Source organism: Cibotium barometz, chromosome 30 (assembly GCF_041138505.1).
Source record: "Cibotium barometz isolate CiBa-2024 chromosome 30, ASM4113850v1, whole genome shotgun sequence".
NCBI lineage: Eukaryota > Viridiplantae > Streptophyta > Polypodiopsida > Cyatheales > Cibotiaceae > Cibotium > Cibotium barometz.
Genome location: NC_141075.1, coordinates 48,324,405 through 48,340,559, shown reverse-complemented (window position 1 = coordinate 48,340,559; position 16,155 = coordinate 48,324,405). Strand labels below are relative to the sequence as shown.

General features: G+C 41.8%; 1 protein-coding gene across 1 annotated transcript; it reads left to right on the top strand.

The window, feature by feature from the left end:
* Window positions 1-10,047: 10,047 nt before the first annotated feature.
* LOC147621575 (glutamyl-tRNA reductase 2-like) lies at window positions 10,048-12,920 on the top strand. Its single transcript, XM_086824362.1, has 3 exons — window positions 10,048-10,486; window positions 10,843-11,084; window positions 11,548-12,920. Exons 1-3 carry the CDS (start codon window positions 10,219-10,221, stop codon window positions 12,676-12,678), a joined length of 1,641 nt encoding a protein of 546 aa, XP_086680488.1. The 5' UTR covers window positions 10,048-10,218; the 3' UTR covers window positions 12,679-12,920.
* The last annotated feature ends 3,235 nt before the right edge of the window (window positions 12,921-16,155 follow it).

Here is a 16,155-nt window from a genome sequence, read left to right as displayed (position 1 = left end):
CCTGCCTAGATGGAGTGGATGACCAACTCCCAGATACCAACCTATTCACAATAGCAGTTGCATAGTCGAGAAAGAATTGGTATTATGATATGATGTAGTTTCGAGAGAATGGAACATTCCCATAAGGTTACACTACTGAGATAGAAAGAAAAAGAATGCCTTAAGGAGCAAAAGCTTCACAATGATTGTTGGGCAACTCTACAAAAGAGCGGCATAGACCAGATCCTATGAAGGTGTGTCCCAGACCATGAACAGCAAAGCGGTACTAAGGGAAGCACACTGTGGCATTACCAGAGGACACATGGGCAGAGAAATCACAGCCCAAAGTTTTTTGCAAGCAGACCTATGGTGGCCAACGGTCATGAGGGATGCCAACAACGAAGCGAAGCAATGTGATGTCTGTCAGCGGATGGGTCAACCTGGTGATTCTCATAGATTACCCATCTTGCCCATACTGTCGTTGTTTCCATTCATGCAGTCTTGCCCATACTGTCATTGTTTCCATTCATGAAGTGGGGATTGGATTTTATTGGACTGATCAAGCCACCCACGAAAGGTAGTAGGTGTGAATACATCATGGTGGAAACTAATTATTTCACCGAATGGCCGGAAGCTAAAGCTATGAAGAGAAATTCTACATAAGAGGTGGTGAAGTTCCTCTTTAAGGATATTATTGCTAGGCATGGATTGCCAGTGGAAATAGTCAGTGACCAGGGCACACATTTCATAAACAAGGTAATGAAAGGGTTGATGGTGGAAAGGTACCTTATCAATCACAAGAAGTCCTCAACCTATTACCCACAATGCAATGGCTAGGCAGAATCTACCAACAAGGTTCTGACCAAAATTCTAAAGAAGATCATAAATGCCAACAAAAATGATTGGGACCAGAAGCTAGACACTGGCCTATGGGCATTCCGCATATCTTACAAAGTCTCAACAGGGCAAACACCATTCAAACTAGTTTATGGGCTGGAGGCAGTAATGCCAATGGAATTTGTGGTGCCCACCAGTCGTCTAAGAGTGGCCATCCAAGAGAAGCTACTAATGGAGAAATCCCGAGAGCACAGAATACAGGAGCTCCTAGCTTTAGAGGAAGAAAGACAACTCATCTCTCTATAGGCGGAGATAGTGCAGCAAAGAAGGAAAGCCTGGATTGACAAGCATCTCAAGCATAAAATTTTCAAGCAAGGAGACCTAGTATTGGTCTACAACTCCAAGTTGGGATCGCACCCTGGAAAATTCAAGATCCGGTGGAAAGGGCCATTCATGTGAAAAACCTGGTCAGTCAAAATGCCTTTACATTAGAAAGCTTGGATGGCATACCTTTTCCCAAAACAATGAATGGCTTCAAGGTGAGAAAATACATGGGCCAACCGGTGGTAGTCATACCAGAAGAAGAATAAGCGAAGGACAAGAAGCCGATTCAAAGCATCTGCTATGGCATGATCTCATTGGCGGAGATTGACGCGGAAAATCCAAGAAGCAATAAAGCATCTGAGGAATTCCGCAAAGGTGGCCAGTCCACAAAAGATCACAATCCCACAAAACCAAACAAGGCCAAGTCAGCAAAAAGAAGCAAGCAACCAAGTGTACGCCAGCCATATCCACGGTAATAATACAAATGGCCACAATGTGGGCATAAGTAATAACTGCATGGAAAACAACTATCACAACATCATTAAAACTCCACATGCAATGGTAAGACGGGGAGGCAGAGCAAAGTTTAATGCCTTTATGCCAAGACGGCGAGGATGATACAAATCAAGGGTCAAATCACATTGAAAAGTGGGAAGCCAAAAATGACAATGTCCCAAGAAAGGAAGGAAAGAGGAAAAAGCATCGCAAAAAAGAGCACAAGGAGCCAAAGCGTGTACACTCTCAACCCAACTTCTTACTCATAGTTTTCTCACCAATTCACAACACTCTCTCAGAAGACACAGCCATGCCAAAGTTTAGCAAGACTCTAAGGCTAGAGATAATCCTCTACATCATCCCGATGATGGTCCCTGACATGAAGAAGAAGGAACACCAGGAGTGGGTGAGGAGGTGTGGCTTTGAAAAGATTCTAGATCTCCAGTGGGAGGACCTGCAGGACCCCGAGGATGGGGGCAAGCTGATTAATCAATTTCTTGAAACAAATACTATGCATGTGGAGGGGAAGGAGCCCATAAAGATCTTAGAGCTTGCAATGCACCACGCACTAGGGTTGCCGATGGGGGACGGGGCATTGGACACAAACATGAAGCCCAGGGTGGAGGAAGAGATCCCAAAAAACAAGCAACATGCACCAGGTAAAGGACATGGCCAATGAGACCCGGTGAGAATAGTTTGTCTTCTTCTTACAGAATGTGATGTTCATGGGAAAGTTGGAGGACATGTCAAATAAAAACTATAGGTTGCTCAAAGCAGTAGAAGCAAGAGAAAAGATCAACTGGGCTACCATCTACAAAGAGAATTTGGCAAAGAGAGCAGCCACATGAGCCAAAGAAAAACAAACAATGGTGGTGCATGCACACCTAAGGGCAATCGCACACAGGCTGCCAAGTCTGTAGATCTCAAGTCCGGAGGCTCCTACATGGAACGACAACACCACAAAGCTCAAGGATCCTGCAAGTGAGCTAGACACTGCCATTGCTTTCATGCAATCAGTAAGACCTCTCACATCTCTCATGGCACTCTTTATTGATGAAAATGTACTTCATGCATCATGGTCATTGAGGCAACCATTGGCCTTCAAGTTCCATCTTGGAAACAATGGATTTGGGCTCTCAATAGCCTTCATGTTTATCATGGAAATATTGATCATGCTTGTGCACATGATACAAGCACACTTTACCATGAACCCATTTGAGAACTTCATCAAACAAAGAGGAGAAGAAGCAAAGGAGAGGAGCCATCGACAAGCTCTTCAAAGCTATATCAAGAACAAAGAACAAGATGAGCCACCTCATCAAGAAGAAGCTGCTCCAAAGGATCATCAAGATGATGAGGCATTAGCAGTGCTTCTGAAGAGTGTGGACAACGGAGAGTATGAGAACATTGTGGCAACCTTAAAGAATGTACCAGATTTGAAGCTGCATGAGATAGAAGGAGCTCTACTAGAGCAAGAGAACAAAGTCAAAGAGAAGAAAGGATTGGACCCAACAACTGGAGAGGAGAAAGCATTCTACACCCAACGAGGCCTTGCACGAGGAAGAGGCAGGGGAGGAGGAAGGACCTTCACTTGCCACAACAGTGGGAAGCCAGGACATATGGCTAGAGACAGCTATAGGAGCAAACCAAATGATGAAGGATCGACATCGGCAAACTTCATGGAGACTCCTAAGGTAGAGGAGTCAGAACATCTTTTTTGAGAGAGAAAGAGAGAGAAACCCCACAACCCAATGTAACCTGCCCCAACAAAGTAAAACCACCTCTGAGCCACTGATGATGTAGGCCATGTGGTAGATGTATGTGTGAGCACTTTAGTCAAGGTCACGGGCACTTGTAGTAGCCTTGAACACATAGAGAGAGAGTGTCAAGGACTATGAGTTAGGGACTTGAGGCACTGGACGGCGGGCTACCAAGTAAGAGGGAAACTTGGTATAGGGTCCAGGTGTGCTAGGGTTATTCACTTGAGGGGAGGTGTTGAAATATGCAAGTGAATGGGTGTGTGCAGGAACAAGCCCTTAGCAAGAGACTATAAAAGGGAGTCTGTAATTAAGTGGGTAGCAGTGAAAAGGTGAGAGGAATCTACTGATGAGAGAATCAAGGGTAGCATGAGTGAGTATAGGGGTGTGGACAGATTTTAGGAAAAGGTGCCCCCAGATGTAGGGGAGGTGGCACAAATCAAGGAGAAATCAGTGGGATTAGATGCTTGGCATCTTGTGGATGTAAAACCTATAAATTGAGGCATTGGCCTAACGAGAAATTGTTGGTTTTTGAGTATCCATGCATACATTAAGCTATTAGATTAATAGTACACTAATCTCATTTTAATCATCTTCTAATCACCTTCTAATCATGTTGATCCTTGCATTTGATCCACCATAGCCCACTATTGCTTGCATTTCAACTCAAATCACTTCAGTAACGAGACTCTCCACATTTTGGACATTGAGTTCTCAAACGAAAGTTGTGAAATAGGTGGCTTGCATCCTCATGCCTATGATTCATTGACGCCCTTCCACCATCTCTCCCATTTGCATGAGGATCTTGCTGATCCTATGGTTCAGCTTTGCCATACATTTGCACAAAATTATGCAATACACAAAATGTAGCTCAACTGCTTTCGGTGCAAAAGATATGGCTATATTTAAGTCCCTTAAAATATGCCAACATTTTTTTAGAATCCTAAAAGCATTCTCTACCTGAACTCTATGCTTTGACAAATGTATATCAAAGATTATTTTTTCTCGCCAAGTGTTCTCGACCCATTGACCTATAAGGTTTGGACCAAGAAAGTAGTGGGCTTATATGTAGAATCTACCACAATATGCGGTTGTATGGATTCTCCATGTAATTGTAAAGTAGGGACATCAATTAGTGCCTCTTCTCTTTAAACATTTATACAACCTACATTCTTTAAAGTGTGTCGAGTTCAAAGTCACACATGACTAAGAAAGTAGTGGGCTTATATGTAGAATCTACACTTATAAGGTTTGACCAAGAAAGTAGTGGGCTTATATGCAAAATCTACTGTAATATATGGTTGTATGGATTCCCCATGTAATTGTAAAGTAGGGACATCAAGTGCCTCTTTAAACATTTAAACAGCTTACACTCTTTAAAGTGTGTTGAGTTCGAAGTCATACATCTCCCCAGGAGCATTGTATATGATACTCTAGAATATCTTCCTATAGTCCACAATACCTTGTAGAATAATACTAGGGAATCCATGTGTGCACATATACTAGGTAGGGAAATACCTTTTTGGTGGCTTCTGTTTACACTTGATGTGAGAACTATCTAGAGTACCACACATGTTAGTAAAGATATCAATGCTTCGAACTTTGATATATCATAACCTCATGGGGGAGCCCATTATTTTATTTTGGGATATTTTATTTTGGATGCACCTTTTATTTAGCACTGACTAATATTATTTTAGATGTAGGCGATGATTGAGTGATAGATTATATGTTAATCTCGCAAGTGGAACATGTTAATCTCGCAAGTGGAACATGTGTTGGACCACTAATATTATTTTAGATGTAGGCGATGATTGAGTGATAGATTATATGTTAATCTCACAAGTGGAACATGTGTTGGACCACTAATGAGATATTTTGAAGACATGTGAACACCTATTATGGTTTTATATTTTGGCATTAATATTTTTGTAAGGCTGAGGCCTCAAACCTTTATATAGACTTTATATTTGTAGCTTGCTATATTTTTGTAGAGTAGCACTTTTACTTTATTTTTGGAGTTATCTTTTTACAAAGCAAGCTTTCTAATATATATAAATATAGGTGAGTTGTGCAAGGACCATACTCATCCAAGGGAGATCCAACCCAATCTTGTGTCGACAATTATCTCTTTCTTATTCTCTAGCTCTTTTGTTTTATTTAATTTTACTTATTAAGATTATGCTCTTAATTTGTGTAAGTCTATGTTATGCTCTAATTTTTGTTCTTGAGAATTAGAATTTATTTTCTAAGTGTCATGAAAGTCCTGACAGGAGCAAGAGAGAATGTTAGTCATAATCTCTATAGGGACGTCCATTATTCTCTAGCTCTTTTGTTTTATTTAATTGTATTTATTAAAATTATGCTCTTAATTTGTGTAAGTCTATGTTATGCTCTAATTTTTGTGCTTGAGAATTAGAATTTCTTCTCTAAGTGTCATGAAGGTGTCCTGACAGAAGCAAGAGGAAATGTTAGTCATAATCTCTATGGGGACGTCCATTATTTTATTTCAAGATATTTTATTTTGGATGTGCCTTTTATTTATATCATCTAGCAAGATTAATGTGTTTAATTAGTTGTGTGCATTGGTATGGTATAATCAGGATTAATGTGTATGAGCTTTGTCCACTGACTAATATTATTTTGGATATAGGTGATGATTGACTGGTAGAAAATCACGGGTGGAACATGTGTTGGACCACTATGAGATATTTTGGAAGACATGTGAACACTTGTTATGGTTTCATATTTTGGCATTAATATTTTTGTAAGGCTAAGGCCTCAAACCTTTTTACATGCCAATTAATATTTTATACTTTTGGTAAACCCAAGACTTTATATTTGTAACTTGCTCTATTTTTGTAGAGCTTTTAAGATTAAAAACTCAAAAGCACTTGTGCTTTAATTTTGTAGTTATCTTTTTAACCACTATGGGTGAGTGGTATAAGGGTCACACTCATTAGGGGAGATTCAACCTAATCCTGTGTCGATGGCGATCTCTTACTTATTCTCTAAGCTCTCAGGTTTATTAATTTTGTTTATTAAGGTTTATACTTCTGTACAAGTCTATGTCATGTTCTAATTTTTGTGCTTGAGAATTAGAATTTCTTTTCCATGTGTCTTAAAGGTCCTGACATATGATATGTTCTAGATGGTCTCACTATGTGGTACACTAATACCATGTCTCTTGAACGTAGCATGTGTACACAAGATAAACACAGTCATACCCATATACTTACGAACTGTTAGCTCACCCACACCAAACAATCCAAAATTCACATTTCACATTGCTCCCTTAGAGACAAGCAAGGTTTCAATGCCTCCTCTAACTAACCTTCATCATGCTTGTGAGCAGGAGCACAACGAGCATGCACACGTGGAAGAAGCATGACACGCATGCATTATACTTGCAACCCTAAGTAAAACGAATAAATTTTTACCTGCATAAAAAAAGGGCGAGGAGTATACATGGAAGAATTTGATTCGGAATCGAGTCCACGTGCTAATCTCCACAATGTTGCTAAAGCAAGCTCGCTTGATATGGGGTTTCGAACTATCTGCTCATTATTAGAGCAAGGCCAATGAAACTTTATCAAAACACACAAAATATGAAAGGACTCTTAGGACATTCTATATACATAGAAGAACTTGTTCTAATTCTCGAATCGTGCCTCTGGCTAAATTTTGGAGTGGTTGGCTTGCCAGAAGGTCACTTGTCATGGAAACCTCCCCCTTCGGCCTATACCTCCAACCTCTTTAAGTACACTATGATTATGGAAAACATTGCAAGGCAACTAATAACAAGCATGCACCTACTCAATGACATAAACTTATGCAAATGAGGCAAAGGAGATGAGCATCGATACATAGAGATACTATCAAGCATACTAGAATCCAATATGAACATAGGCCAAACAAAGAGACAACTGGATCTATGAATAAGAAAGGAAGAGTTGTATACCTGTATCAGGCCTCTTGTTACTTGTGGGGAACATCCAATCAGTCTACACAACGTCACATATAATTTGTGAAATTTCTAAAGCAAGGATGCTATTATGAGTGAGAAATCATTGAGGATCAAATACTCACTATTCTGTAGGCTTGCTCAAAAGCTTTTCTATTTCAAGTTGAGTAACAAGATAAATTCTTCATTGTTTGGTTTCCTCTTCGTCCCTAATCCGCACGAGTCATTCCTCTAATACATATATGTTCTCCTCCAATTGTCACAATGACACGTTACACTTCTCTTCAATCTCGAGGAGAGTCTCACACATCCCTCGCAACCCCTTGCTCATCATGTGAGCAAGATTGGCCAAGGTAGACTTCTTTGATACCTTTGCCTTCTTTTCTTTGACCCCTTCCAAGTCATTTGTATTGCTTGCCTCTAGCTGTGGATCTTCCTCATCTTCATCTGGTAGTTCAGTTGGTGTTGCTCACAATCCATCATTTGGTAGTACTTCACTATCAATAGCCCCATTCAATCTAGTGCATTTTTTAGTACTACTCTACGATGCATCACAAATTGCATAGAATTGCCAAGAAGTTGGTGTTGCTCCTTCTGCTTTGTTCTTTCTTTCTTGTATCATTTCTTCAAAGTGTCTATTCCTAGTCTGATATGGGTTGTAAGTACCATCAGTGTCCTTGTTGAGTGCATCTGAGAGTTTCTTCTAGTCCTTGGCCCATAAATTTCCCTTCTTAATATGAGACCATACCTCCTTGTATCATTTTAGAAGTGTGAATGTCGACTTATCATCCCACACTATAGGGATAAGCTTTTCCCTCTTTGCATTACTAACATCAGTTTAGGTGGCCAATATTGTTCAAGAGGATATTCTAAGTTGTTACAAGCGTGGAAGTAATATTTGGATGTTTCATTGGTTGGATATGCAACGACAATGAGACATCCTCTTTAGGAGCTATGAGCTTAATTTCCTCAATTAGCCCCCCCTAAGGAAAAGTCCTCTTAGTAAAAGATATTGTACCTTGTGGCCCGTCCTCTTAAGAAAGAGGCACATACTCCTGACAATCATCCTGCCATGGGTTTGTACATTTGAAGCATGCACGGCACAAGAAGGTACTACTCTTTTGTTACTCAACATGGTAATGGATATGTTTGCATAAACACCTTTTTAGATTGGAGTTCAAATACAGATTCTCTAGAGAGCCCAAGTTCATAACTGTAGGGACCATAAAGTAGCTTTCTAAAATACTAACAATACTCTAAAAATTGAAAATATATTTGTCCATGCTTTTGATATAAAGGTCTTGCGACCTTGAAAGAATATGTGCACAGATACACATACATCTATGTGGGAGGCATGCATCTGTGTGTTGTGTGTGTGTGTTTTTGCTGTGTGCCCAGAGTGCACAAAATTAAAATGCGTGAACGGACATCTGTGTATCACATATGGTGTGAAAAGAGACAAACATACGTGATAAATACATAAGGTGCACATGATTCCGAATGTATTCATGCTGGCCTAACAGGCGTTCCGCCGGCTGACTGCAGATTCCCCCAGAAAAGCGTCGGATGGAGGGAGGGTTAAGATGGCATGTGTGAACGCTGAGAACGTTGAGCGCAGTTGCTGGAACATAAGTTCTGCAATTGCACATGAGATTGCTCGAGCCGAAGCTTTTTCCCGTGACATCCTGGCTATTGCCCGTTGGATCATGTGCTTGCTTGAGCAGAAGCTTTTTCCTGTTGCATCCTGGCTATTGCCCGTTGGATCATGTGCTTTCTTTTTTCCGTTGGATCCTGGCCACTACCTATTGAGATTGTGGTGACATGGTTTAGCAAGGCGAGGTTGTGGTGTCGCTACCAAGCACAGGGTTCACTACCACCTGCTATTCGCACGAGAGACAGAGGTCTCTTCTATCAACTGACACGCGCGAGAAAGAGAGCCTACAGCCTCGTCAGAAGGATGAGAAAAAAAAAACTCTACATGTGAGAGTGAGAGAGAGAGAGAGAGAGATCGACAAAGCGAGCCACTACAGCAGCAACAGGACGGCACTCTGCTATTATGGTGTAACAGGAGAGCCAGGGTCTCCTCCAGGGGCAGAGGCGCGAGAGGAGTCTGCTATGGATGGCGCGAGGAGAGACAGAGAGGTATTAACGTCGATAGAATGCAACACGAAGGACAAACGGAGAGCACGCAACCATTGAATGGGAGCAGCAGCCCAAGACTACAAACAAAGCGGAACAGCAGCCCAAGACTCCAAACAAAGCAGCCCAAGACCAAAGCAGAAAAGACTGACCATGGGAAATAAAAAGAAATAGTATGAAAACATGTACTGTCTCCAACTTAAACATAGCCAAAAAAATAAAAAATAAAAAAAATCTCCAACTTTAACTAATTAATAAAGCATAGCCAAAAAAAGTTTTTTCTCCAACTTCAACTAATTAATAAAGCATAGCCCAATTTTTTTTTGAGAAAACTTATGTCCCGTGAAATGGCCATAATTGGTGCCTATTTGACATTTCTCTTGGGTGGGTGTGATAGGGTGTGCCGCAGGTTGGATAGAGCGTGCAGCCCTAGCCAATCGCTCCCATTGAAGGACACGCTGGACAGATTAACATCTGCCACGTGTACAACTGTCCGCGACACGGTCTCCCCTCTCATCCTGCGCATCAAAAACCTGTAGATACCATCACATTCTCCCTCCTCTTCTCTCTCTGCGAGGGACCTCGTTAGGGTTTCCGTTGTCTCGCGGTTCTGCCCAACATTGATGCAGAATTTGTGCGCCCCCGTCGCGATCTCTGCTGCAGATTGTCGCCATATTGAGGTAGTCTAGAAAACAGACCCAATTCCGCCTTCGTTTTGGGGCCATGCCTTCTGTGCGGGCGTCTCCTCTTCTCTCGTCGGCCAGCGATGGCCTGTTTGTGGAAGACTTCAAGCTGGGTTTCCGTAGCAGCCCTCTCTTCAAGACCTCGGGAAGCTTCTTGATGAATGCCGGCATGTCCTTGCCCTTCAACTACAGGCCCTGCTTGGATCGCCTTACCGTCAGAGCGGCGAGCCCGGAAATGCCCGCCAGTCAGAAAGGAAAGCTCGCCAGTGTTGTCGCCCTTGAGCAGCTGAAGAATGCAGCAGCAAGCAGTAAGGCATTTTGAAACCCTAATGCTAATTCTCCGCGTTACGAAGGCAGCTATGTGCTTCCCAAGTGGTTCTGTGGTCCTGTTTAACCCTAAGTGCAGCTCTGTGATCGGTTGTTAACCATCTTTTCACGGTTCTAGAAAGCCCGCCTTGTCCTAAGCTCTGTGGTATCCTTTTAACCCGCAGCGATGCCTGGGTAATCCTAGCTGTGCTGCTCTGAGATGCCTGGTTACTCGAACAGTATATTTCTGTCTGAATGCTTGTTTGACCTTAACAACCTCTTCTGTGATGCCTGCTCATCTTCAACTTTGCAGCCTGTTGTTGCCTGCTTTTCATGTTTTACCCTTTCTTCAATGCAGGGTACACAAAGGAGAGAAGTAGCATCCTTGTCTTGGGGCTGAGTGTCCATAATGCCCCTGTGGAAATGCGGGAGAAACTGGCCATTCCTGAGGCAGAGTGGCCCCGTGCCATTGCTGAATTATGTGAATTGCCTCACATTGAAGAAGCTGGAGTACTTAGTACTTGCAATCGCATGGAAATTTATGTAGTTGCCCTGTCTTGGCATCGGGGCGTGAGAGAGGTTACTGAATGGATGACAAAGGTGTGTCTTTCTTTTTTCTGATTGCAGTAAAGGGTCTTTGGAATTTCTTATTTAGCAAACTGTTCTGCAGCATGCAAAACACCACAGGCGGCAGATTGAAACGAGCTTGACAACAAATAAGATGTTGGCTTGAGTAGGGTTGTTGTAACACACAATTACATTAAATCAATGGTTTACACAAATAAATGGATGTGAGTAGGGATGTTGTAGCAGACAGTCCACATCATGCATTGCAAAGAATATGGCCTACATGTGGGCATGATGTTGGATGTCTTGGCACATAGGCCACATCGTGCATGTTTATACAATACATAATGAAGAGTAATCGTGTTTGCTGTAACATATGCATGTGGAGCTGGTTTGAAGTGCAGGAGTGGCCTCTCTTGAAGTTAATTTACTTTCTTTTTGTGAAGCTTGTGAATTACCATGAGACTACAAGTAACATATCTATGTGAAACTGCAGACAAGTGGGATTCCCATTGGAGATCTTCGCGAGCATCTCTTCATATTGCGTGACCAAGATGCAACCCAGCATCTATTCAGAGTTGCGTCTGGCTTAGATTCTTTGGTCCTGGGGGAGGGGCAGATCCTTGCGCAAGTGAAGCAGGTGTACAAGGTTGGCCAGACAGCAGTTGGTTTTGGAAGGAACCTTACTGGTCTTATGAAACAGGCTATCACTGCAGGAAAGCGTGTTCGCAGCGAAACAAGTATCGCAGCAGGTGCTGTGTCCGTCAGCTCTGCAGCTGTAGAACTAGCAGTCATGAAGCTGAAGGAGTCGAGCTTCTCTGAGGTTCGAGTGCTCATTATTGGAGCTGGAAAGATGTCAAAATTGCTGGTCAAGCATTTACTCTCTAAGGGCTGCAAGAAAATGACGGTCGTCAATAGGACCGAGCAGCGGGTGATTGACCTGCAGGCTGAATTTCCTGAGGCAGAACTGGTTTATCAGTCTTTAAATGAAATGGTCAGATGTGCTGGAGAAGCAGATGTCATCTTTACAAGCACAGCATCAGAGCTCCCTTTGTTCTACAAGGAAACTGTGGAGAATCTCCCTCCTGCAGGAAGGGGTGTGGGTGGAGTAAGGCACTTCGTTGACATTTCTGTCCCTAGGAATGTCTCTACTTGTGTTGGGGAGGTTTCCACTGCTCGTGTGTACAATGTGGATGATTTGAAAGAGGTGGTGGCTGCAAATAAGGAGGAGAGGCGAAGGAAGGCTATGGAAGCCCAAGTTATTATTGAAGAAGAGTTGAGAAGCTTCGAAGCATGGAGAGACTCACTTGAGACTGTTCCAACCATCAAGAAGCTGCGAGCTTATGCCGAGAATGTCCGGATGGGTGAGCTTGAGAAGTGCCTTGGCAAGATGGGGGATGATTTGTCAAAGAAGAACAAGAAGCTTGTGGAGGATTTGAGCCGGGGTATTGTAAACAAGCTTTTACATGGGCCCATGACACATTTGCGATGCGATGGAACTGACAGTAGAACGGTGAATGAAACCTTGGAGAACATGCAAGCCTTGGAACGGATGTTCAACCTGAAGATAGATGTCTCTTCCTTGGAGCAGCAATTTCATGCCAAGGGTGAACAAATACAACAATAAATTTTCATCAAGTGTGCATGATGAATTCTCATTGGAGAATGCTCTTTTTCCAAGTGTCTACAGGTTACATTTTTTAAAGATGGTACATCCATCTCCCTGTCTTTCAGCCCTACTTCTCAAATAAGGTACAGCCTTATTCAGGAGCACATTTAGAAGTGGCTCAAAGGGTGTCATATTTTATTGGGGTTGTAACATACAAATCACTTTAAAATGATTCTGAATGGAGCTAGAATTCTGCTGCAGTGTCATTGATCAGGTGAAACCTCAAATGGCTGTACAATTGTATGAGAGGACATGCTTGAATACCTTGCTTCACCTTCCTAGTTGCTGGGAAAGGACAATAGACATATGCTTTTCTTCACTTCTTGACTTAAGGACTAGAAGTTAGACCGAGGCCTACCCATGGCAAGCCATAGAAGTGAATTATTTACCATAATGTGCCTACCTAGAGCTAGGAGGCTTCTTTAAAAAACTACTCCTACAGATTTTATGGTGACAATAGTTTTTCGTTAGTTCTCCAGTTTTCAAGTTGAGAGGCTAGGATTTCTTCTTGTGACAAACTAGGCAAATTATATAATGAGTGTGCAAGTACTGATCCTTGGGCATATTATGTAATGAGAGTGCAAGTGCTGATTTGCAAGGCCTTGAAGGAGAACATCCCAATAGGTACGTTCAGTAACTCCTACCTAGGCCAGAAAGGGTTTCTACACCATGGTCCCAACTTTGCATTGAGAGCATTCCTCAAAGACATCTCAATTGAAAGATGAAAAACACGAAGACGACCGATGCATGCCGCTCTTGTAGATAGCCACAGAGGCCAAGGATAGTAGTGCTATTTAACAGTATAAGTTGTATCTGTTTTGATCTTATACAAGTTTTCATATGCAGTAACTCTTCATCTATATCAACCCGAGGATGTCACCCCCTTTTGTAGATGTCATCACTGTTTTTAAAAAAAAGAGCCCTTATTTTGTCCCAACATTTTTAAAATTTGTTCCATATACTTGATGCATTAGAGGTTTACAGAATTTCATAACTCAGCAAAACATTGCCTAAAAGATTTGTTTCCATCCAAAGGTCATCAAATAATATCAACACGATCAATCAATCTATTAACAGAAAACAACTACGAGGGCTACATTTTTTTGATCCATTCGATTGTAACTGAGCTTGTGCGAATTATAGACCATCAAATGATAGCTGTATAAATTTTGGAGAGGAAAGGATACTATCAAATATATTGCCTTATAGATAGACCATCAAATGTTGTCATATACAGACTAAGAAAACATTGGAAATTCGAAGTGTCATCATTGCATACGGGCCATGTTCTTTATATGGAGCAGTCCACGTTGTGATCGATTGCGACTCCCAAGAAAGCCATTTGTGCATCCATATTGACCAAGCCAACAAAAATCTAGCACCGTTGCGCAAGAGTGCTTAACTACTTGACCGACTTCAAGGAGAGACTCGGCATAGAGAGGTTCTGAGATATCGAGCTAAGTTAGTATGGGATTTGGATAACACGCTAGGATGACAGCTTTACACTTAACACCACTAGCATGGTTGGTGAGATAAAAGATGATATGATGTCAGTGGTATATAGGTTGTGTGGTAGTCACTTTGGTTCGTTAGAGTTATAATATAGTTATAGCATCAACTCATTTAGTCATATACAGGTTGCAAAGACACTTATGGATGTATGGGATACCTTGTTACGTTGTATAGCACAAGTACCAAGGCAAAAGATGTAATTAAAGCACGAGCTATATAATGTACATAGGAATAAGAGGGGTATCAATAATTACTCATTGAAAATGAAAGGGCTTGCAGATGCCCTCGGCTCCATTGAAGATCTTACAATGACTTAGTGTTGGTCACATTAAATGAGATTGGCAAAGAGTATGACTACTTTTGGATATCTATTCAAACTCGGAAGAACTTTCCAAACTTCGAGAATCTTATAGCCCTTCTTATCACTAAGGAGATGAACTTCGAGAGTAAATCATCTTATGGAAATATATGGGAGCAGGCCTTCTACACGGACACATGCATAGTTAGAGCAGATCATCATCTAGAGGTCGAGATGCAGGCTGTTTTGGAAACATAAATCATGGGCAGTAGCAATAGATATCTAATATACAAACAAGAGAAAGAGGCCACTCTAGAGGAAGGGGGAGCCAGAGAGGCTGAGGTGGAGGATAAGGAAACCGGAGTGGAAATAGCATGGAGTGCTATTATTACGGCAAACCAAGTCATATAGCAAAGAAGTGCCTTAAAAAACAGAATGATATCAAAAGTGGGAAGCTGGAGCAAGGGAACTATGCATTTTCAAGCAAGCAAGCTGAAGATAGAAGTAAGCAGCTTTTTGTGATGTAACTTAATTCTATGAAAGGAACCCTAGAGATGTATGGTATATTGATTTAGGTGCTTCCAACCACATGACCAGTCATGGAGAGTGGTTTAAAGATATGAAAAAAATAGGATATACGGAAACATTGGTTTAAAGATATGCTGCTAATCTATTTTATGGTTAACAAGGTTGCCACACACAATTGTATGCCAAAGCATAGGTAATCTACATCAAATATCAAGGATGAACACACCAAACTCATGTACAAACAAGCCATGAAGCAATGGTGTCCAAATCTCAAACTTGGATGGGCACCCATAAAGGTCCGTAATGGCATTTTTCCCTCCAAGAGCATGTGATAGTGAGCAAGGATGTACTCCATAGTGTTGTAATGCATCAATGTATTATGAAATGAAGCAATGTAGAAGAAATAAGCCAAATAAAAGCTTTGGATGCCTGCGTGGCCACAATTTAAGTGTGTGTGATTCTTATGGCTATGTATATAAGGTAATTTCTCTCATAATGAAAGTACACTCTCCTATTGTGCAATTGAGCTTTCCCTCTTGCTAAACCTCTCTCTAATCTTCTCTCTAATGCATGCTAGTGGCTGTACGTGAGTGGTTTGAGGTAAGAGGAGGAAGGAGTGCCCATAGTGCAACACAACAGTGTGACCCATTGTGGAACTTCTTTAGTTAAAGAACCTCCCTTTTTGTCTCTCCTTTTTCTTTTGACCTTGCAGGAGAGGGTGAATAGTAAACTACCCATGGAGGTATTGAGCTTGGAGACCTAAGGGTTACGAGCTACGAAAAGATCTCCATGATACATTAAGGTGAGTAGAGGTGAGTGGCTCTCTTGAAGCTATCTCTTAACCTTAATATTTTTGGCGCCATTATCAGGGAACCACTCATCTCAATGTGTCGTGGGGATCTTTTCGTTGGCCAAACTCATAACACTTGAGGTCTCCAAGCCTTAACATTTTTGGCGCTGTTGCCGGGAACCCCTCACCTCTACTCACCTCAATGTGTAGGGGATCTTTTCGATGACCGAGCTCGTAACCCTTGAGGTCTTCAAGCTTAACACCGCCATGGGTAGCTTACCATTCACCTTCTCTTGTGAGCATTGTC